This window comes from Cucurbita maxima, unplaced genomic scaffold (assembly GCF_002738345.1).
Source record: "Cucurbita maxima cultivar Rimu unplaced genomic scaffold, Cmax_1.0 Cma_Scf00030, whole genome shotgun sequence".
Classification (NCBI taxonomy): Eukaryota; Viridiplantae; Streptophyta; class Magnoliopsida; order Cucurbitales; family Cucurbitaceae; genus Cucurbita; species Cucurbita maxima.
In genome coordinates, this window is record NW_019272046.1 from 704,985 (window position 1) to 728,843 (window position 23,859).

At 34.0% G+C, this 23,859-nt stretch overlaps 1 protein-coding gene across 1 annotated transcript; it reads right to left on the reverse strand.

The window, feature by feature from the left end:
* Positions 1-42: 42 nt before the first annotated feature.
* Positions 43-23,328, reverse strand: LOC111465903 (rRNA biogenesis protein RRP5). The gene is made up of 41 exons (XM_023110359.1): positions 23,132-23,328; positions 22,459-22,723; positions 21,900-22,105; positions 20,798-20,938; positions 20,526-20,699; positions 19,986-20,085; positions 19,307-19,425; positions 19,089-19,211; positions 18,768-18,839; positions 18,238-18,330; positions 14,739-14,852; positions 14,550-14,672; positions 13,142-13,327; positions 12,935-13,009; positions 12,122-12,258; positions 11,510-11,644; positions 10,938-11,083; positions 10,712-10,777; positions 9,865-9,971; positions 9,677-9,757; positions 9,516-9,590; positions 9,320-9,421; positions 8,081-8,237; positions 7,842-7,990; positions 7,571-7,654; positions 7,355-7,455; positions 6,961-7,114; positions 6,725-6,799; positions 6,456-6,612; positions 4,725-5,373; positions 4,157-4,217; positions 3,698-3,843; positions 3,434-3,617; positions 2,634-2,732; positions 1,914-2,257; positions 1,665-1,841; positions 1,452-1,548; positions 1,189-1,344; positions 827-1,057; positions 648-731; positions 43-527 (listed from the first exon to the last, which is right to left on the reverse strand). Exons 2-41 carry the CDS (start codon positions 22,637-22,639, stop codon positions 420-422), a joined length of 5,769 nt encoding a protein of 1,922 aa, XP_022966127.1. The 5' UTR covers positions 22,640-22,723; positions 23,132-23,328; the 3' UTR covers positions 43-419.
* Positions 23,329-23,859: the final 531 nt, after the last annotated feature.

A 23,859-nucleotide genomic window follows, 5' to 3' on the forward strand; every position in this document is an offset into this window, starting at 1 on the left:
AGAAAATGTCAGGAAAAAGATATGAAAATAACACTAATTCCATAAAAAGTTGAATAAACAAATTGCTATAGGGCTTCAGGCGTATAAATCATTCATACCATTTTAGAATATATGAGACAATCTGATACAGAAAGAAACTGAATATGATACAAAATTGGAATGAGGAGAATACAGTCTTACTTGCTCTGATTACTAACACTCACAACTCTCTGGAAATTTAACTTATACAAACCCCTTCACTTCACAGCTAACAAAAATGTGGGGGTGGTCGAGTTCGTAGTTAAAAAACGACGCTAGTTAGCCCGTACAGTTCTTGGATGTTATGCTTTTGTACCTTCCTTGCAGCTGGTGGAATTCATCATGCTTGAAGAGAACTGAAATTTACTTGATCAGTATCAACTCCAGATAGCTGTTACTCATTAGGCCAGTGTACTCTCGACGTATTCCAATGCCTTTTGCTTCACCGATTCGATCCGTTCTTCATCACCAACAGACTTTTCGTATTCCAAGTACTTTTTAAATAAGAACTGCAAACCCAAAAGATTGTAAAGGTTTAAATATGGTTTAAATCCAACTTTGATCTTGAACACTTCTAAACTGTTAGATGGAACACACTCCCAGAAAGGGGAAAGAAGGCATATTCTCACCTTCATCTTCTTGGGAGCAAGAGATAAACTAATTGCCCTCTCGAACAGAGCACGAATCATGTCTGCATCACCGAGTCGAATTTCCTGGGAAAATTGGTACATAATGATGTAAGAAAATGGCCTTTTGTTTTGAGTATAAAAGCATCATATACTCTATTCAGTAAATATGTGATACTTGCTTGATCAAGATAGACGCTCCACAAGTCTGTTCTCTTTGGATACTCTCGAAGAATTCCTTCAAACATCGACCGACCTCGATCTGCCACACCACACTTGAATTCAAGGATAGCTGTTTGTGAGATAAACTTAATGTGCTTACGCCGTGGAAGGCTTAGTAGGGCACGGTTTACGACTGATTGAACTTCATCTTGTCCCTTCTTTAATAAACTTTGCATCCGCTTTAACCAAACCTGAAAGTCATGGAAAAAAACAGTAAGACCTATATTCTTCTCGTTGATCAGAAATTTGTACAATATCAGCTAAACCTGTCATACATTGAATGCTGCCCATAAGATACTCATGGTAAAAAATAGTCAAGTACCTTGCAGGAATGCTTGAACCTCTTAATCATTTTGTCGAGGAGCTCATCAGCCATCTTATGTTGCTCAGTCCTCTCATACATTCCCAGCAAAGCTAAATGAACCTTCTTAGGATCATTACACTGCAACGCTCGTTGAAAAATTTTAGCAACAGCATCCTGTAGAAAACATAAAATAAGATACCGAAGCTTTAGTTCCAGGGGCAACGACACGAAAAACTTGGATATCAGTCTAATAAAAAAGTTTCTATTTCTTTTTCTATTACCTCTGAAGGATTTCCATATTCACTTTCAAGATTAAAGTAAGCCAACCACACATTGAGCTTCTCGTTCTCTTCCCGAATATTGATTGTCCTCAAAGCCCTTCAAAATACAGAACAACAAACATTAATAATATCAAATGGATGACAATAACAACCACAAGAACCATAATCCTCCACAAAAAGAAACACAATAGAATATAGTGAGTTCAGTAGTACCTCTCAGCTATTGAGCGGGCTTTCTCTACATCAGCCAAAGAGAGCATGAATGCCATATACTTTATCCAAACAAAACTGCTATTAGGAGAGCTTCTAACCAATTTTTCAAATTCATCAGCAGTAGTTGGCATATTGTTCTGCAATAATCTTTCCTCTGCATCCCTCACCTCCTTTTCCCTATAAAACGTCAAAATGTAAGAAACAAGCCCAAATGAAGAACAAAACTATTAACTATGAAAAATGTCTAACCTTTGTTCTTTGGCCTTTTTCTTCTCTCGTCTATCATTTTTTTCCTTAGAGGCTGTACCACTGATCAGCTCTTTATTTTCGGACTGTAAGTTATCCATGTCAGTTTCGTCTATATCATCAAGAGTGACCTCAAGTGGAGGGACAAAAGCCCTTGATTCTGCTAGCCTAAGTGGTTGTTCAGGTTCAATATTGTCAAATTCATCATCCATATTCTCGAACTTGGTTAAATTGTCATCATCAGTAGCATCTTCATGAGTTTCTTCCAGGTTCGTACAAAGCTCATTGCTTTCTCCAATGTATGACCTCTTCATTCCCAGAGCAATTCGTTGTCTTTTTTCATCCACCTTGAGAAAAATAACAAATATTACAAATTATAATACACAATAATTAATGTATATAGCAATGAAGAATGAAAGATTCAGTTTTCAGAAGTACGAAAAACATTTACCAAAATAACAAAAGACATCAATTATGTGACCTCGAAGAGAATAAACTATGAAAACCCCACAACACATTAAATCAAAGGTTAAAAATAATAGACAAAGTGTGTTGCTTCCAAGTATAAATGGTCTCATACTTCGACGGACACAAATACAATGAACAAAAATCCATTACACAACTCTTGTCTTAACAAGATAGTGTTAATACTAAGATACAAAACATATACGTATACTCAGAAAAGAAGATAAAGGTAGTAGTTCCATTGTAGTCAATACATACCTTTAATACTTTTGCTCTCACCGTGTCCCCAGCATGGTAGCTAAATTCAAGGTTCTCAATAGGGTCGTCCGAAACTTCTGACACATGACACAACCCAACCTATAAAAGGAAAATAGTTAGGTCATAGTATACGCATTTATCTTGAGAATAATATACCCTTTCATTATTAAACGTGCAAATTTGTTCAAACTTCAAGATACAATCCAACACAGGTGGAGTAGACCGCCTCACCACAAAGATCCTCATTTGATAACTAACACCGACGCTTTTACATTCTAATAGCACAAAAAGCCGAACCTCAATAAACATTTGTCAGTACCTAACCTATAAATAACTGCCAAGATTGACTTTTCAGCTGTTGAGATTATTGAAATTGATACATAGTGACCAAACTATTTGTGCAAATAGAAATATCTTTCGTCTTGGAAAAAAAAAAGCTCAAAGGAGAAATATACATATTTTAAACTACAAAGTACACCTCAGCATCTATTCAATGTTTAGGAACCTTAAATTTTAAACACTGACACTTTTACATTCTCATAGCACAAGAAGCCGAACCTCAATAAACATTTATCAGTACCTAACCTATAAATAACTGCCAAGATTGACTTTTCGGCAGTTGAGATCATTGAAATTGATACATAGTGACCAAACTATGTGTGCAAATAGAAATATCTTTCGTCTTGGAAAAAAAAAAGCTCAAAGGAGAAATATAAATATTTTAAACTACAAAGTACACCCCAGCATCTATTCAATGTTAAGTAACCTTAAATGAGTAAGCAGGTAAAGTAGATCCTCACCACATCCGTATTATCGATGATGATAAACAGACCAAATGACTCCACCCGCTTAATCCTTCCAGATACAATATCTCCAGCAGAAAATCTTTTTAAATCATGACTGTTTGCTTTCAATGCACCATTTGCAGTCACAGACTTCAGGGTAACTTCCACTCGCTTGGATAAAGGCTCCAAGGATAATATTCTGCATTATGGTTTGTTATTTTTCTCTCAAAGACTAGAACCACATGAAGAACGAGTAACAATAGCTTAAACTTATTTTACCTTCCACGAACAATTTTCCCGACAGGAAACTCCTTTTCAGGATCCTTAACATATCCATCGGATAGATTAGATAAGAGAATTTTTGCCTCCAAGCCTCGAGAGAGCAAAATGAAGCATCCTTTCGGAGATACATTTTTCACATAACCCTATCAAATAAATGCAGAGCAGTGGAGCTTAGGGAAGATAAAATCACTGTAACTTACAACTTGCCTTCCTTGGGATGTGTAGAAATAAAAGGAAACATTATTCAGGAGACTGCATATTTTTTGAGAAATCATTTTCTATATAATAACCGACAAATACAAACTTGTAGGCAAGATGGCCAAACTTCCAGTCCAGCACTCCAACTAATAGCAATGTTTAAGAAGTGACAAACATATTTTTCAAATAAATTTTCATAGTGGATGTAGCAGTTAGCCACTAGCTTGATTGGTTTAGCATATTTAAGAAAATTAATACCTGAACCTCCATATGAGGACAAAGATCTTGTATCTTCTCCACTCGTCTGGAAGCAGTTTGTCTGGAAAAAGAACGTCTATTGCTGAGTAATATAATAATAACAGTTTGACAGAGGAAAAAAACTACATCTTATATAGTTTTAAAGCAACTAGGTAAATTCTAGAAATCATTTCGCATGCTTCCAGTTTTGATTTCAAACTACCTCATTATTTCATACAAGAAAATATCCAAAAATATGCCACGTGCTCAGTGAGGAACAATACTAAATACAATGACACAACAGAACAAAGCCAAAGGTGAAAAAAAGTTGAAACAAAAAGATATAGTTGACGCTAGAAATGCTTAAAAAGAGTTAAACAAAAGGATAAAGGAACGAAGTGTCATCAAATAAATGAATGTGTGAAGCACTGAATAAATCAAATAAATAGATACAAATGACCAGAGATGCTTTATCAGAAATCTAATCGAGATATGAGTTCATGCTGTATCTAATTCAAAGATAGGAATAGTATAATTATGTTGCCAAAACAATAAAGGATATCCAAATTGATAATCCAAAAGGACTTACTCATGGTTACCGTGTTCCCCATTGTCCTGGTAAATGATGCCTGCTGAGGACCGCAGTGACAAATCAATGTGTACTGTACCTTTAACTGAGTGGCTAATTTCTATAACCTTGCACTTGACAAATTGTCCTTCATTATATCCAGACAACGGATCAGGCACCAAACTGTCTGTAAGTTCTGTATAATGAACCCTGCCAAACAAATTGGGACCAATTTGCACAAGCAGTCCACTAACACCAGGAAGTATTTTTGATATTCTTCCCCCAACAGTGTCCCCTTCATTCAAATGACACAAGTCTTTCTTACTAGGAACGTTGGACTGCGAATTACTAATCTTCAAATTTTCTTGATCACTAATTCCAGTTGAGGTAGTAGATAAAGGATGCAAAACCAACCGTAAGATTTTTTTCTCTCCATTAATGTTAGATACGTATCCAGAAACAGCCCTTCCAACGTAGAAACGCTTGGAAAACTCTTGAAGCTCACTAGGCTCACAAGAACTATCAAGAATAAATAGTTGGGCACTTGTTTGCCGATTAACAGCTAACCAGGCCCATTCACCACTTACATTGCTTACATAAGCAGTGACTTGTTGTCCAATCGAAAAACCCAAATCATCATTTGTAATCTGACCATCCATAGCGCCAAAATCTGGTTTTATATTACACAAATTAGAAACTCCATTGTAAATTATACTCAAGTATGATAAGGTAAGTGCTGATAATAAATATACATTTTGAGACAACAAACAAATAAACAAAATTATTATGAAACCTGAAAGAAAATATTTAAGAAGAAAATCAATGCTCCTACAGTATTTATAAACTTCAATTACAGATAACTAATTAATGCTTTTTCCAGAAATACTCATAGATTTCAATTAAATATGCAACACTATAAAACAATCATCCTAAACTTAGCTTGGTCCCCACGCCAAGAGATGCTACAAAAAAGCACCTCCAATTGGTTCCACAAGGAAAGTTCATAAGATAAAAAATTTTACTTTGTTCAAGAAGCACAACAGAGTGATCAAACAGGGAATGAACATAGTTGCCCGTGTGTAATGTTTAGGTCACAAAATAGACACTTATCAATTGGTTCAGAGTGACTTCAAGGAAAACTAATATCAAATTAAACAAACTAATGATTTGATGACGCCACCATGTCAACATTTAATACAGACCTTCCCAACAAAAAGAAAAAAAAAATGTTCTACTGACTCTATTTCTAAACTGGTGCCCATTATGCAACAAAGAAAGAATCACATAACAATTTGTTTATGTAGAGCACATATGATTCCTAGACAAAGATTCTAAATATCTTCAAATGCATCTCACTTTTTCATTTTCTAGTGATGTATATAGTCCTCCTGGTTCACAAATCAACGTTTAAACAACCTCATGACAAACTAGAAGGCCCTTTTATAATCTAGTTATTGGGCCTTCCCCCTTTCATTGATGAACTTTGTTTCTCACCAATAAAATAAATAAATAAAGCACTCAAACACAGCAATAAAATGTCCAAATCTTGCTAAACAAGTATCCAACACAACCAGAAGATCTAGTAACCAAAAAAAAAAAAAAAAAAATCATCCAACCACAAGAAAGGTATCAATATCCAAAATTTAGGTTTCAAGTGATTAACTAGACTCCCTGCCCACGAAATAGAGTTAAAAATAAATCTTTCCCAAAATTGTTCTATTAAAGAAATATTAAGAGATTTATTTGATTTACCTTTAAGAACTTCAGGTTTTACGGACAACTCCCACAGGTAGCCCTTCTTTTTATTCCCTGAATGATTAGCTTCTGCAACAATCCTTGCAACTATGGTTTGCCCAATCCTGAAGTTACTAAAAGGAGTTTCTGTAATTTCATCACGCTCGTTACTAACCTGTGCACATCACATGTCAAGATTGTACAAAACAATAACCAAATAACATGAGATTGTGCATACAAAGTCAGAAATATCTTAATATGGTTGGATAATAAATTAGCAAACTTACCTCTGTTATATGAACTCGCCCACGTAATCCGACTCCAAATTTTAATCTCATTTCAAGGGGCTGGATATCAGTGATCTGGAAGCCATTGCATCAAATAAGAATTCTATTATATAAAATTTCCATCGTTGAAACAAATCTAAAACAAAAACTGTGATACGCATGCTTTACTCATAGGAAAACTGAGAATTTTGTCCCAAAGGCTCAACCAAACATAAAGATTGGCGTGAAACCCCTACCTCAGCATGAACCAGAGATCCCACCTCACATGATGTGTTCTTTTTTGATCGTTTTGAACCAGGTGTAACAATGGGCTCACTAATTGACTTTAGAAGCAGTAGCAGCCTTCCAAATGTTGAAGGACATGGGAGAGCCACAACAGAGGCAGCAACCCTGCATTAATTTCATGCGTAAACCACTTGTAAGATTATACAGATACAAGTGCAAGGCTAAAGACATTCAAAAAGAGGAAGGCAAAATACCAGGTTACCTAGTATGGACTTTGTTAAGCAAATAATGAAAATTTTAACTAACCCAGCAATAAAAACCCCAATAACTAGACAATGGTAAAACCCAAGTACTAGGAAAAGGAGAACATGACTCCTAAGAGAAGAAAGAAAATACTATTTTCACCTTTGTCCGATTGCAAATTGCTTCTGAGGAAGCCTTTGGGTATTGTAGTCATATGTTGATGCATAACCAATAGTGTAGCCACACTCGGGCAGTGAAAGAACCTGTAATGAGGTAAATTAGAAATCAGAAGACGAGTAAAACAACATGAAAACATCATTCCGTCCATAAAATAAATTAAGAGGAAAATAAAATTAAACAATAACATCAAAAACTTGCCAGGTAGTTCTCTTTCACAGCTTCCACCACAGTGTGCACTGTCTGATTAATCTCCAACTCCTTCCATGCTTCTGCCTTTCGTTTCTGTTACCAAAGAAAGTGCTTATGTATATAACAGAAAAAATATATATATAAATTGGAACGGCTCAAGAATAGCAAATAAATAAAGATCAAAATCAAACAAGCCATGTCAGGCTTCAGATCTCTTGTCAGAAACAATATAGAAGGCCAAAAAATATATGTTCGAATGGATCTGAGTATTGTGCTTCACCTTCCTAGTAGTTGACCTGCTAGAACTTTTTCCCTTGCATTTATCAACTAATTCAGGTTTCAAGGATAAATCAACAAGCCGATCAGTTTTGGAAACATCAAGAACTCCAGCCTGAATAGTGGAACCAGCTTCCACTATTAGCCCACTCACTGCACAGATTATATAAGTATATAAAAATAATTTCTAGCAGTTGTCTATGAAAATCAGCCAGATGATAAAAATGATGCAATAGAACGTACATCCATGGAGTGCAATAAAACCAAAAACATCATGATACTTCTCAAAGATGACAATAACTCCAATATCCTTGACCTCCTGAACTTTTCCCTCAACCACACTACCAATTCCAAATTCTTCTGCCCAGTTTGATTCATCCAATGATTGAAGCTTTGCAATCTACATAAAACCAAGTGAATTAAAATCATTCAAAACTATAGGCAATCTACCTGATATGGATAGTACAGTACACAAATAGAGAATATGTGGTTTGAAGGCCTTGAAATATAAACTTCATATAACTTGTTGCTTTTCGTTTGTGATCAATAATTGAGCTTTCATTGAAAGTAAATAACAGAACACAAGAGAATACAAAAATAAAGCTCAAACAAAAGGAGCTAGCATAAGGGTATACCTAAAAGGAGAGTACAAAATGACTTAACCACCAAAGTCCATTAAAATACTTGGAACCTAACAAGGGACCAAACATCAAAAGAAGTCCTCTCAAACCTTCTAAAGATGCTACAAGTTCTCATTCAAAGACCCATGAAACTGCACACACATCTACCCACCACAAAATATATATATATATATATATATATATATATATATATATATATATATATATATATCCCTTCTTACGTAAGGTAAATGAAGAAGTAACTCCTCAATCATGGAGGCTCAACACCTTGGCCAGACTAAGCGAAAACTAAACATGCCTCAAAGAAACAACTTCAAACCATGTAACTTGTTCACTATAAGACAAGTTAAAAGAAAGTAAAAACCTAAGAACAATGTTGCAGGTTGAGCATCTAAAAGGACAACTATACCAAACGAAAGACCAGTCAAGTATTAAGCTCAAAAAGAATCTGGAAGAAATCATAGCCACAGAGTAATTTCCACCATCATTTCTATAAATTGAATCGTTCTACATCAATCTGAAGGAAAATAATCTTTTTTAAGAATACACTGGAAACAATGAAGAACCGTCAATAATATCAAGAAATATCGGCAAAACAAACGTGCATAACAAGCACGACACGTTTGTAGAAAGTGTTGACTTATTACTAACCCATTTAACCCATTTAAATTTCAATCACTTTTCTAGGAATATGTCTGAGCATCAACATTTCAATATTTTGGAGCGTTCAACTTTTCCATCATTAATAACAACTTCCTCCTATCACAATTGAAAATAATAGTTTGCCAAGAACATGAAACACAGTTGTAACACCTAGCCCCCCACCCCCACACACACGTACCTTCTCTTCTGTTGAAAAGTATTCCTGTATAAAGGAAGCATCTGTTGAAAAGCAAGCTGACTGCTTCAAAGAAAGTGTAATTCTACCTGTTTCACCACTGACCTGAAATATCAAAAAGGAAATACATTTCGCATTATAACCAAATATCTTTCTATTCAACGAGTGTGCATACTCAATCTAAAACTAGGTCACTGACATCAACTACATTACTCCGAACAGATTGCCCAATGTAAAATGCTTCATGCAGGTTCAGTTTTTGATCTTCTGTAGCCTGAAACATAAGAATGTGTAGGTTAAATTTTGGAATTAATACAATTTGAATAATAATAGAAAAAGAATCTGTACCCAGATTTTTACCTTATTTCGTGGAGAAAAGCCAGTTACACGTCCTAGAAAACGAACAAAACAACCTGTTTCTATTATGTTACAAATGAATCCCTGGTTGAGAAAACAGACTGATAGAATCAGTTGAAGTTCAGAGCAAGAGCAATCACATTGAAACTAAGCTGATGGTTGCTCCATGCTTGCATGTATTAACTACTTACATGGATAACAGAATATTGATTTACTTGACTTGGGTCAGTTGGAAGCTGATGAGCCAAATTGATCAGAGATTGTTTTGCAGAGAGAACTGAACTTTCGTTCTCAATATCTGAAAATGGTGGGAGAAGAAATACCAAAGCATAAGTTCCAAAAAGAATCTGGAAGTTCTTTATACCCACTACCAAACCAACCATTAAAAGAAAAGTAAAGTGTAATTGTATTGAAAGGAAAACAAAAAATGATACAGTGCGGATAAAATTTTAAAAAGTTAAGAAATATTAATATACTCATATACCGGAGTAAGTAACATCCGCCTTCTCATAAAATAAAACAAATCAGAACCAACTAAAGGAAGCATTTCAAAATCTCAGAAACAAATGCACTTAGTTCTTTTGTTTGAAATATAAGTACTTTAATGAAAGAATACTCTCAGAAGTGTTTAAGAGCATCAATTACTTATTGTTGCAACAAATGCACTTATGCACATGGTCAAAGTAACGTGCTAAGAAGCACAAACATGGACACGTGACACAGATACATCAATTCCTAAAACACCAGAACAGGATCACTGGGGCATATTAGTTCTTCTCTTTGAAATATGAGTACATATTTTGACACATTTCAAATATTTAAAACTTTTGAGTTAGGTTTAATATCTAAAAATTAAATCTTAAGCCATTGATTACGAGGAAATAAAATGTTATACTCGCATATTATTTTTCTTGTAACAAATTTACAAATATGAAAACCAGTTTCGGCACCCATTACAATTTTCCTAATTTTATAGCAAATAAGTGAGAGGGAACTTTACACTTGAAATGGCAAAAGAGCGTGATACAATAAAATTACCTAGTACAAGGAGTTGATCAAATTGATATCCAGGCTTCAGCACAGACTTCATCAAAGCAGCATGCCCTGCAAGGAAGCATCACTGATTAGGAAATTAAACAAACAAAAAAAAAAAAAAAAAAAAAAAAAAAAAAAAAAAAAAAAAAAAAAAAAAAAAAAAAAAAAAGAAAGAAAGAAAGAAAGAAAGAAAAATACACATTCATGCATGTTAAAGATAATTATATACCCTGATGATCTGACAAATGCTCAACAGATATCCTTCCCCTTGAGTAACTGGATCTATTAATATACAATGTTACATGGGTCTCAGTTATTTCATCCACCACACCCGAAACAATACAGCCCAACTCAACCTTTGCATCTTCAGAAACCCTGTAATTGAGTTATCCAATGATAATGACAAGGGATAGAATTTTTATTGCATGTAAGAAAAAAATCTGCATATATTTATTCTATTGAAGAAATCATAGCAATAGTAAATTTTGTATTTGTAGTATGGCTAACAACTGGTGTCAATCTATTTTTATTTTTCCAATTTCCCATTCACAAGAAGTCTTGTTTTTTCTTTTCATCTCAACAGATATTGTGCTAACCTACTTTTATTTTGTGGTAAGAAACAAGATAAACCAGCATTCCAATTAGAGGACGTCAACAGCACATGACCACTTCTTGCACTTATTTGTTTATTTACCTACTTCAGTTATTCCAAATTTTCAGAGGCATATTCATTAAGCTCTGTATCATATAGTTCCATATCATTACAAAACTAAGGCTAATAAGAGGTAAACTGAATCAAACCTTGCAGGTTTCATTACAAAACTAAGGCTAATACGTTTGGAGGAAGGAGTAGAGCTTGTGATTCTGCATTTGATGACTTGCCCGATATGATATGTTGAACTTGGATCAGAACCAGGTTCTATTCCGAGTTCAAATCTGAATAAGAAAGAAAAAATTTAGATTTACAATAATGAGAGAACAATAAATAGAAGCGGAAAAATAACTGTACACATGAATTTGCTACACGAGAATGTACAGAAGGCTAAAAGAATCATCAATTTCCATTCCTCATTATTAATCCAAGCAGATGCATTATAATTTCAGCTGCTACAGTAAAAAGAAAACAACATAATTTAAACAGCTAGGGTTCCCCATGAGTCAGTTGTGACAAAATGAATAAAGGATAAGGGAGTAACTTAATTTTTATATTGTAAGTTAGCAAATGAAAATTGGGAACAGAGAAGCAGCATCAAATATATTTGTAAGAAATGTAATGCCTCATGCATAGTAAACGATGGAATGATGGTATTTGTTACTGCAATAAGCGTATCTCAAGAACAAGCAAATTATAGTTAGGTCAATCACAGAATGGTATCAAGTTCAAAAGCTATTTGGATTCAGTAGCCAACTTGCCTAGGTGCGAAACCTTGAACACCATTGTAAAACTTGACAAAGCAACCATGTTTTTCAATCTTCGTTATCCAGCCATGAGTCACTAATCCTGCAGTAGCATCAGCATATGAACTAAGAACCTCCAATTTTGACTTTACCTGTAAAATGGTATGCATATATCAGAATAACCAAATAGATAAGGTAAGAACCTATCTTCAAAGTAGTTTGAACTAAAATGAGTTGAACATAATAGTTAAAGCTTAATGTGATAGCGCAGACTGCCGAGTACCATAAGAAATAGAATACAAAGTCTAAGTTTTTGTGATAAAAAAGTATGAAGGATAATTGCAGGATGTGCATGTGTACAAAATGGAATCTCATAATTTCTCTTGAATTGATAAAACTAAAACTGTCAAAATGAAGAAGTTTACCTAGTTTTCTTTTTCACATATTTATTGGATGGAAAAGATAAACTGAGAACAAAAGTATAATTTGAACTTCACGATGATCAAATCCGTGAGGAAAAAAAAAAGAGTGAGAGGAGAGAAGTCCCTTTAAACATGTACATTGATGAAGCCTACAGGTTCGAGCTCCACAAGAAAAATAAAAAAATAAAAAAATCATTCTTCAATATAAAAGACAAGAATCAAATGTCATTGAACATATTGTCGACTGACAAAAAAAAGTTTTTTCTAATTAATACCCTAAACTAATCTAAAAAAAAACTAATACAGTAAACTACTTCGCAATCGAGTAAATCAATATTAGTTAATTAGCCAGCTACATATAAACAAAGGTAAAATAAATATAATATTAGAGCTAAAAGGAACATACAAGTGCCTTCTTGTGTGTAACAGTTATTCTCTTTGACTTGCAACCGAGCACACGGAAAATTAATTCAGCTCCAACCTACATATTGTGATGGCAACAGTTAGAAGTTTCAAGAAATATTTCATACGAAACAGAAAAAAAGAACTAATTGCATCGAAACAAAAGGCTAGAGTATATTATTTATTGAATGGAACAGTTAAAAATAATGACCTTGAATTTTTTTCTAGGTTTGGCAATTTCAAATTCAGACATATGACTGAGAGGACACAGAGCCTTTAGACCACCAGGAAATTGCACAATAGCCCCAAAATTATCAACAACTATAACTTTAGCGCGTATCAACGTTCCAGGCTTCACATCTGAGTAGGAAAACACTGGCCCTAAAAAGGCACTGGCCTGTCAAAAAAATCATAGCTTATTATATTATTAAATAAGCGCATATCAAATGGGAGCATCAATTTATGAATGTAACCAACTGAAACTAAACAAAGAAAAGGAATAAAGAAAAACCTCGAATAAAAATTAATTGCTCTCATCAAACAAAAAAAAAATGCCATAACTACTCAAGTAACACAAAGGTATAAAGCAAAACCTTGAATAATTATTAAAAAATAAGGCAAAACCTTGAAAAAAGTTATACCAACTATAATATCCTTTGATCATAAAAATATATCAGCACGGAAACTTGTTGAAGTTCAAGTTCATGGAATATACAGCTTCTAGGATTAAATGGTCTTGGTTTGTTTTTGTTGGATTGAAGTCCCTTTCTGTAGCTTTTCTAGGATGTTTTTTGTTGGGCTTGTTATTTATATGCCCTTGTTTTTCCTTTCATCTTTTGAAATGAAAATTCTTTGGAGCACTTATTCAAGAAAAAATGTCTTAGGAATCATAAATGAGTAAGTGCTCCAATGAATTTTCTTTAAAAAAAATAATAATAATAAAAAAAGACATTATTTGGAATATGGTCAAGTAGTTTACTTATATTTGAACTGACCAAGTTTGCATTGACTAATATGTGTTTCAGAGTTGGACCGTAGACTTCCTCCGATGGAACCTTCTCCTCAAAATCTTGTTTACCATTCAGTGGTTTCCTCCCATAATAAGGATCATTCCCTGTTGTTTTAAGAAAATTACATCATTCAAAGATCTTTCACTATGAATCCTCAGTGGTATTTTTCATGTAAACAAGGTTCCAGAGACGCTGACCATCTTTTATGGCTTAGTACATTATACAATAAAACGTAATCTGAAGGCTTTTCTGTTTCCTATGAGCTCTTATTCAGAGTTATCATAAGAGGAATTTTGTTGTGTATAGATTTCTATAAAAAGGAAGAGTTTTATTGCATTAATTTTTGTATGGAATAGAAAAGTGTCTTCAAGGGTGGAGGTGTTCTTGGTTAAAAGTGTGAAACATGGTGTAACTTGTCCAATCTTTTTCACAGCATCTTCAGCCATATAGAAAAAAAAAACAGCTACAGCTTAACTGATTTTATTCCCTAGACCATGTTTCACCTCCTCATTCTCTTGCACCAATTTCCAATGTAAGGTTACAACCTAGTGCTTTATTAATATCATATTAATGATGCTTGATTTTCATAAAGTTAATCAGGGACGACACCTTCAAAGTCCCAATGGCAAGTCCTTCCAAATGTCTGAAGCCAAGAATACGAACACGAACATGACTCCCCTCTTTAAACTTCTTTCCAGTCTTTTTCACAGCATCTTCAGCCATATCAGATACCTACAGTAAATATGAACTAATTAACTAAAGAAGTCAGGAGAAACTAAAGAAACTAAAGAAACTTACACTAACAAATGTTGGTGTTGACTCAGGAGAAGAGGTTACTTCAAGAAGCAGGCCCGATCCCCTATCGACCCTAACGACTTTTGCAGAATCATATATATCACCAATTCTCACATGCTACATTGAAAATAAGAGAGAATAAATTCACAAATTTCAGTAGTAAAAAACTGTAAATGTATTTGGCCAAAAAGACTGCCTCTGGAAGGATAAGGAAATAAATAGAGAAATATGGTCGGTTTTGCATGGTTACAAACGACCTGATCTGACAGTATGCACAGAGAAGTGCACAAGGAAAGTAGAGAAATTTACAAGACAGAATGATGCTATTTGTTTGAATCATGTTACTTATTTTCCCTTCTTTTTGGAAATTTCATACATCAATACAATTTATTTCTGATTAATAAATAAAATAAAATAAACTTATTCACTGAACAATCACATGTAAAGGAACAAAATCAGAATCAATTTAATTCTGAGAACCACTGCCATTAACAAAAGTAATGGCAATATGAACTTGTCAACTAACTCAATAATCTCCAGTGTCTGCCTCCATGTTTCTGCAATCTGGACCACTCGGTGAAAACTAAATAAAAGATACTATTTTCAGAGTTTCTGATATACAACAGTTCTGAACAAAAGAAGGTGAACAACCTAAAAGGCCTTAGAGATGAGGGGCCGTAAGCTAAAAAGGAGGAACCAAATGTACACATTAGAAAATTCTTTAGTACAAGACATACTAATGTAGATAACTATTAAGATTAATTAGAACACTTAGATGCAAGTCTGTTGAAAGTTTTGGGTTTTTCTTTTGGAGAGCAAAAAGAAAAGAAAAAAAATTGTTGGGTGGAAAAGTGAATGAAAAGAGGGTTACAATGGAGGACCGAAATATGTCACTAATTGAAGGGAAGTTCGAAGAATTTTTCCACTAGACTTGAATATCAAAAGAAGAATACTTACAAAAAGTCAATAGAGTATAAAATCGAAAAATGGGGGCAAATTGACAGAGAATGGAATGTGAAATTCTTTACAAGAATAGAAGATGAAAAACCCCTATGGTGAGAGAGAGGCAAGGAAAAAAATTGATGAAGGATCCAAACTATCATTGACAAAAGAGATGAAAGAATATGGGAATCCAAACAACAAACGAAAAACCTACAAAAGGAAGTCCAGCCAAAAAAGGACTCTAATCAAGTAAAATGAGACCAAACAATAATTACCAAGAAAATCGTTACAGGTGCCCAAAAAGAAATATAGAACTTAATGAGGGACTAGACATCGCAACGGCCCCTCTCCACTCCTATAAAAGTCTAATAGTACCTTTTTACCCACAACATCACACAAACCCCAACTTACCATAAAAATACTTTCCTTCTCATGTAACGACAAACGATAATTAAAAAAAGGCACCCAAAGAGAAATGTAGAACCCAACGAGGGACCAGACATCACAAGGGTCCCTCTCCACTCCTATTAAAGTCTAATTGTTCCTTTTTACCCACAACAACACAAACCCCAGCTTACCACAAAATCTTTTCCTTCTCACGAAACGAGAAAAGGAGAAGGAACTCCTCAAGCATCTCCCTAAACTAGATGTTATGCAACCTAAGAGTTAAACGCGTCCTAATAGTAACTCCAAATAGACCGAGTGAAATCACAACCCCAGAAGATGTGGTCCAAGCCTTCTTATTCCCCTCCGACAAAGAATGCAACAAAACAACCCTATCAAAGAGGACAACTTCCTAAAAAATCAATCTGTATTATCCGAACTTAAGTGGATAGTCTGCCAAGCAAAAGATTTAACCTTCTTTATAATTTTATCCTTCCACGTAGACGAGAAGATCAACCCACTAAAGGGAGAAGGGTTGAACAAACAACAAAAGGGAAAACTACAAGAAATCCCCCAGTACAGTTGGGGCTCTAGGCCCCAAAAGCGAATATCCCTTTATCCCGATCTAATCTCAAACTCTCCAATGAATGATAAACGAGCCAATGACATCTTTCGTTTCCCTACCAAACCACAGGTAGTGGAAACCAATCAGTAAAGAATGAGAGCTCCCAGAAAGAATAAAGATATGAGCTACAAAGTGATTTCTCATGTAGGCAAGTGGAGAAACGTAATGCAAGGGATTCTATTCCCCACCCACTTGGCTTCCCAAACTACGTTTCCTTCCCACCACCCACAGAACAATGGACCAAGTGAGAAAAAGAAAAGAGCTCATTCGATATCTCTTACCACAAATTTCTATAAGTGCCTTTGACCCTACCTGTCATCCAAACAGTAGGTCGAGGACCGTATCTTCTCACTATAATCCTAAACCAAAGGGTAATAGACTCAAGAGGAAACTGCTGAAGCCGTTTAGCCAAAAGGGCTTTATTACTAGCTTTAAATTCCCTAATTGTAACCCCCCAAGGTTCACCGCCTTCCCCACCCACCTCCAACTTACTAGATGTGCACCTCTCCCCACACTAACTTCCTACCATGAAAAAACTCTCATATGCTTCTCACAACTCCAAAGCACATAACAAGGAGCTCTAAAGAGGCAAATAGTAAACAGGGATTCCACTCAAAACCAAGCAAACATGGACAAAAAATTTATAAGAAACTATTATATCTAGAGTATATAAAGGCAACAGTAGTACAAAATCTAAAGTGGAATCTGAAATCTTGAGGTTTTATCCAGAGTTGAAGCAATTCCCTTAAGGCTTTAGATTGGGAGCCCATCAAGTCTAATAATAAGGATCTGTTTGAGCATCCAATCGAGGAGAAGGAGATTTTACTGGAAGTTGAGAGCGTCATGAGTGATAAATCAATCGTTCTTGAAGCATAAATCAGAAATTTCTAGGATGGAAGAAGCAAAAACTGTCTTGGGATACTGTAAATGATGTTTTTAATATTCTCTAATGCTTGCTTAAGTAAAAACTATATTCAGTTATTCACATACAAGCTCTTAGCTAGAAGGTTAGCTAATAAAAGTGCAGTTGTGTACTGTCACACAGAATCAGGTCGCCTTATTCCAGGTTCATAAAAAAACATACTTCTATCGAGTAAAGGGAAAAAAATATGCAAATGGACCTGAAAAAGACCCGTACAAAACAAAAGGAGCCTCAACCAAAAAAGAAAAACTAATAGGAACATCATTAGGGTTTTAAGGGTATATTAGTAATTGACTAGAGAAGTTGTCGTGGCAATTTGTTAAAAATAAGCGGTGTGGAATGTTAACCTTTCTCCTTCCCCTTCCCCTTCCCCTTCCCCTTCCCCTTCCCACTCAAACAAATTACTAATATACCGTAAAAAAAAATTCAAATATGGAAAGATAAAAAAATAAAGGGAGGCAATCAACTGAGAGCTAAAGGAAAGTTGATGAAGAAAAATATAAGCTCCTTAAGAATAAACACACAATGAGAGGAGGCATTTGAACCTAACCAATAATTTAATATCAGTCAACTTCTAGCTCTAACTAATTCACTTGTTGATTCTTCAGACATTAAAACAGGTAACTTACTGGAGGTGCAGCCTTGTTCTGAACGAGATGAGGAATCAGGGTCAATCCCACAGCTCTAGTTGAAGGATCAATAAATAATATCCGAGCATTGACCTATATAAGAATATTAATGTAAAACAAAATTCGTTAAATAGAACTCAAAGTAAGAACATTTTTTATAAAAGGAAATGCAATTTCAGTAATTTAATGGAAAGGAGAAAGAATATAACTGGGTTTAGGGAAAAAAAATAATGGGCCATCATACAATTAATTAGAAATGTGCTTAGATCACCAGCGAATACAAAAAAAAAAAAAAAAAAGTAACTAAGTGGCAGAGGCAACAATGTAACCAAAACTCGGTGGCTAGTGATTAACATACTTAAGAAATTGATTTTTGAAAAATTGGTAGATACGCTGTGGTTACTTTTAACATACGTACTGAATCTATAGCAACAAATTAGAGAAAAACCATAGTTTGGCATCATAGTAAAGATTTGTGAAATAAAATGTAACAACAAATTAAATATTTAGCAAATAATTTCACATGGCACCTTCATGTTCTGGTTGTAATGAGCTTTCCAATTTGAAGAATGAAAACTGTTTTGCAAATGAAACATATCGACCTGAAAAAAAAAAAGCATGTCAAAAAAAGCAATAAATAAATGGGGGACAATTGAATAAATGAAGAAGAATAGTATTTTTTTTTTTTTTTTTAAAGTTCAAAATAGGGGTGAAGTATTTAACATTAGGAAGACATAGGTGCCTTAACCACTAAGCTGTACTCGAGTGGCAAGAAGAATAATGGTTGTATTAAGATCATAAATGAATTGATATGTTGCAACAAGCAATAAGGTAAATCGATAATAACTCACAGTTCCATTAAAATAAGTCAGAAAGGATAGCAATAACCCATTTTCAAGGGTCGATTGTACACGTGCGCTAACCATCATGCCAGGGATGAGAAGGTCAATTGAAATACCTTTTAGATCCTTCGCCTGTAATATTTATGAATTATAACAATTACAATGATGAAGGGAACTTGCAGACAGAAAAGAAAAAATGAAGAAGGCATATATCACTTGGATATTACCACACTGCTGGACACAGTATCTTGATCAGAACTCAAATAAACTACTTTACGAGTTTTGTCAATGCTTCTAACAACACACTGAAGAATTTGACCAACATGCAATTCAATACCAGGTTGATCTGCAAAAACCAAAGAGTTGTCCAAGAAGCAAACACAATCACAAATTGTAAAAGGCATTGTGCTGGTTATAATTAAGAACACATATACTAATGTAATATTGAAAATTAAAACATAAAATATGTTAAATAAAATTAAACCTTTAGTTTGGAAGTTAGAATTCATTACCATGGTTGGATAAAAACTTCGAAACTATGAATTATTTACGAGTATTTAACATACCATAGGGACTATTTAAGAGGTATTATCTTTTTTTATGAGAAAAAGTGGACCTACATTTCGTTTAGGAGACGAAATTACAAAACAGGTGGGAAGAATGAAGAAATAGAGGAAAAGCATCAACAAAGCAAAGAGAACCTACACGATGAAGACTAGTAGGAACTAACTACATTGTAAACATTCAAAATCATGAAAACATGTGCTAGAGATATGTTAGCACCCATATATACAATGTAAACGTAATTAAGAAATATTTTCCATAAAAGAATGGGATATTAGTATTACTATCATCATGAAGAAATCACTATTGTGTCATCATCTTAACAACACAAGGACTTCTTACCAGAGAGTTTGGTTTTTGGCAAAAACCCGGTGAAGGAAGTCAAACCAAAATGAAGAATGTAGCCATGATCTTCAATGCTTTTCACATATGATGTCAGAACCTGAAAGAGTAGTCATTTATAGATACCAATGTCAAAATCATACTCATTGAATGATTTGATAATAGACAATTGCATAATTTGATATTATCAATGGATTCACAGGACAGAAACCAAGATGAGTACATCTCAGGTTTCTTATTAAAAAAATTAATAATAAAAAAAGAAACCAAGATTAGAAAGGAAACAAGAACGTTGAGATCTTACTCAACAATGAACATGTTGAAGTTTAAACAATAATTGATTTTTGAAGTCTATATCATAACGTCAATAATTTTCTAAAGGGGTTAAAAATACATAACACATTGCATGAACCAAAATTGCTAAAAAAAATTTATTACTTTTTTTAGATAAGAAAAACCAAGAAATTGAATAATACTAAAGACATTGATTGAAACAAAGCAAGAAAAAGGACCATAACTAATGAATTGAAATTCATTTACCATTCCTTCTTGAAGAAGGTCCAATGAGAAGTCTTTGTACAATATAGATAAACGTAATGAAAGCCAGATCTTTCTCTTCCCTGATTCTTTCTTGTCATCATCTACTTGCAGCACAACACATGGAACCAGTTGCCCAACATGGAACATGACAGGAAGTAAACTATGCTCTGGATCCTAGTAAAAAAAAAAAAAAGAATGGCTGAGGATTCAGTCCAACACCAACAGTAACAGTTTGATTGCAATGTGACTCGGGAAATATGTGTAAATCCTACCTCCATTTCTTTTTCCAAAATTGGATCAAAAGCATCAGCAGCAGATACTAATCCACGTAGGCCCCCAGGTAGATTAATTACAAGATCCTTCTTATTTACTTCAGCAACAACTCCCCAAAATTTCATTTTTGGACTTATATTCTGAAAATAAATAATCAAGAATGAACATTTAACATGCGCCAATAGTTGGGAAAAGATAGGAGACGACATATTCAAAAGAAATTTAGCAGGAGTAACTTAATTAATGAAAGTTTTCTTCTAACAACAGAAGAATATCATAGGAAATGAGTTTGACCAACTTCTTTTTTTAATGGAAACCTAAAAATTTCACTGGGGAAGAATGAAATTACATGGGAAACACACCTACAAAAGCCAAAAATACTCCAAAAAAACTTTTCCAAACAGCACAAATAAAAGAAAGAGAAACAAAATGAACCGTGAACAAATCTCCGGAAACAAAAAACAGCAGCATTTTAAATAAAACTTTTCATTGAAAAATGGGCTTCCAGGGAGAAAATGAACGAATACAAAAAGGCCTAAAAAGAATGGTCCAAAAAAGAAGCCAAACAAAAATTGACATAACAGAGGAAGACAGAGGCAGTTGAAAAGGTGGATAAACTGGAGCCTCGTCTATATGCTTTTCAACATCTCCGCACATCCTTCCATGATGAAAGGCATTTCGAAAGTTTTTTTGACACGAATTCCAAAAAGAAATTTTCATCTAGAATTATGTCCAAAAAAATTCCTTGAGTCATAAGAACATCTCTACACCACTAGATGAGCCACCTATAAAGCTTATCGAGATCAAAATTAATACTCTCACCAATTAATTCCAAGACTAGCAATAGAATGAAAGATTTGCAAAATACTATAGACTAAGACACTATCCTCTTCGAACAAAAGGAAATAGTATCAACCAGAAAATGCAAGTAAGCAAGAGTTGATAAAAATAATCAGTTAATTTATCCAGAAAAAATAGATAAGAATAATATAAATAATAGAAAAAAAAGTAGTCAGCTCACAGTTATATCTAATAATAGTCTGATGTATAAAGGCTTCCCCTCTCCATTGATATAGCAAACTAAACTGTTACAGGACATACCTTCAAAGTTATCTTATTGGCATATTTAGGAAGGTTTCCCACTACACCACTGTTCAACAGAGAGTCCAAATCATCCTCATTTGAGGAATACTTTCTTCTCATCTTTCCTCTTTTTGTTGTCATCTTTGGATAATCATTCTGAAACTCCTTATCTCCTTGAGGACGTAATTTATCATGATTTTGTTGGCCTGAAGAACCTCTTCCGCCTGAAATTTGAACTAACTCAGTGAGAGTGAGACATTAGAAAGTAACTAATACAATAACTGTTAAATTTAAGCGCCCCGATATGATTATGAAGTCATATATTTTATTTTCAGTGACTTCCTTCAAATTAGAATCATTGTTGAAGATAACCAAACCAAACCGAAACTGCCATGCCATTCTTATCTGGAACAACAATCCCCTTTCATCTGAAGAGAATCTTGAAGCATTAACAAAAACTAACTTTCCAACTGATCATGTTTCCATTAGAACCCAAAAAAAAGAATAATAATAAACAGCCATAATCCCATTAGGAAACTTCTAGAAAATCGAACAAAAGGTCAGAGTCCAAGCGCACCTCTAGGAAAGTCAGGAACATCATCTTCAATCTGCAACGACAAGGCTTCGGTTTTAGCTACATCACTCGTTTTCTTCTTCGACTTGAATGACATCTTGGAATGCTTGTTGAACTTTACGCCATCCACTGGTTTCTTGTTGAACTTTACGCCATCCACTGGTTTTTTTGAAGGCGGCGCCATCTTCACAATGCAACTTCGGTAATAGTTGAAAGGGCTCTTATTTCCAATAAATTCAAAGTATCATTGGCGAATGTATTGGTTAATCTGAAGGGAAAAAATTCAATTATGAAAAAAAATACACGTTTTCTTCATCCTAACTATAAGCTACAATTACTTCGACTGATTCTCTAATAAATAAACAAAAAAATAGATTTTGGAAAATTCATGGCCACATATACGAGGAAACTTTCAACAGAGACCAAACATATATACAGATTATCAAAGCCTCAATTGAAAGAAATATGCAACAAATAACAATGCATTCAAAAGGTTCCAATTTGCAGCCAGATTATTTTCTCTTTTGTTTCCTTTCTTTCTTTCGTTGCTATTCGGTTCTTTTCATTACAAAACAAGAAAGAAAGATCAAAAGAGCCCTTCCATTCTTTCAATAAACAAGTTCTAATCAGTGTTTATAAGTGAGAAGAAATACATTAATGGAGATAGGAAGAATACCAGTTGAAAGAGAGTACAAAACCAGCACAAAGACAAGGAGAGAGTCTGCGGCGGCGGCACTCAAGCAGAGAGAAGCGGCGGCGCTCAAACAGAGTGCGGCGGCCACACTGAGCTGCTAAAAAGGAGAGGAAGAGACGACGCGAAGGAAAATAAGTCGGAGGCGTTGAGCAGCTGCGAGTGGGCGGAAAAAAAGGGTTTAAGAGAAGGGGTTTCCGCTTTCTTTTATTTTATGTGCTTATTATTTTTTTTATTTTTTTATTTTTAATACTTCTTTCCATAATTATATTGTTTTTAATTAATTTATATACCCCTAAATTTCACCCCAAAAAATCAATTTTTTTCTTAAATTTATATTTATATTTCTGAATTTTACTAATATTAATATTATTATTTTCCCCCAAAATATTAACATATGAAAATAAATTTTATGTCTAAGCAAAGAAAGATAGACGTAGACGATGAAACAAAAAACTATGGGCGTTTATGAGTTGAGTTGGGTCGGATTGAAATTTTTATACCCAATTTAATTGTTAGGGTTGTAAATTTTTTCATCTCAAACAGTCTTATTAAATAATGAATTTAATCCAACTCATCAAAAAAAATATGGTTCAGTTAATTCGTATATCTATTTAAATTTTGTATTGAATAAGATTAAAAGGGTTAATATATAATACATTTATTTATTTATTTCAAAAAGTAAATTAAGATTATGAAAAAATATATTGTTC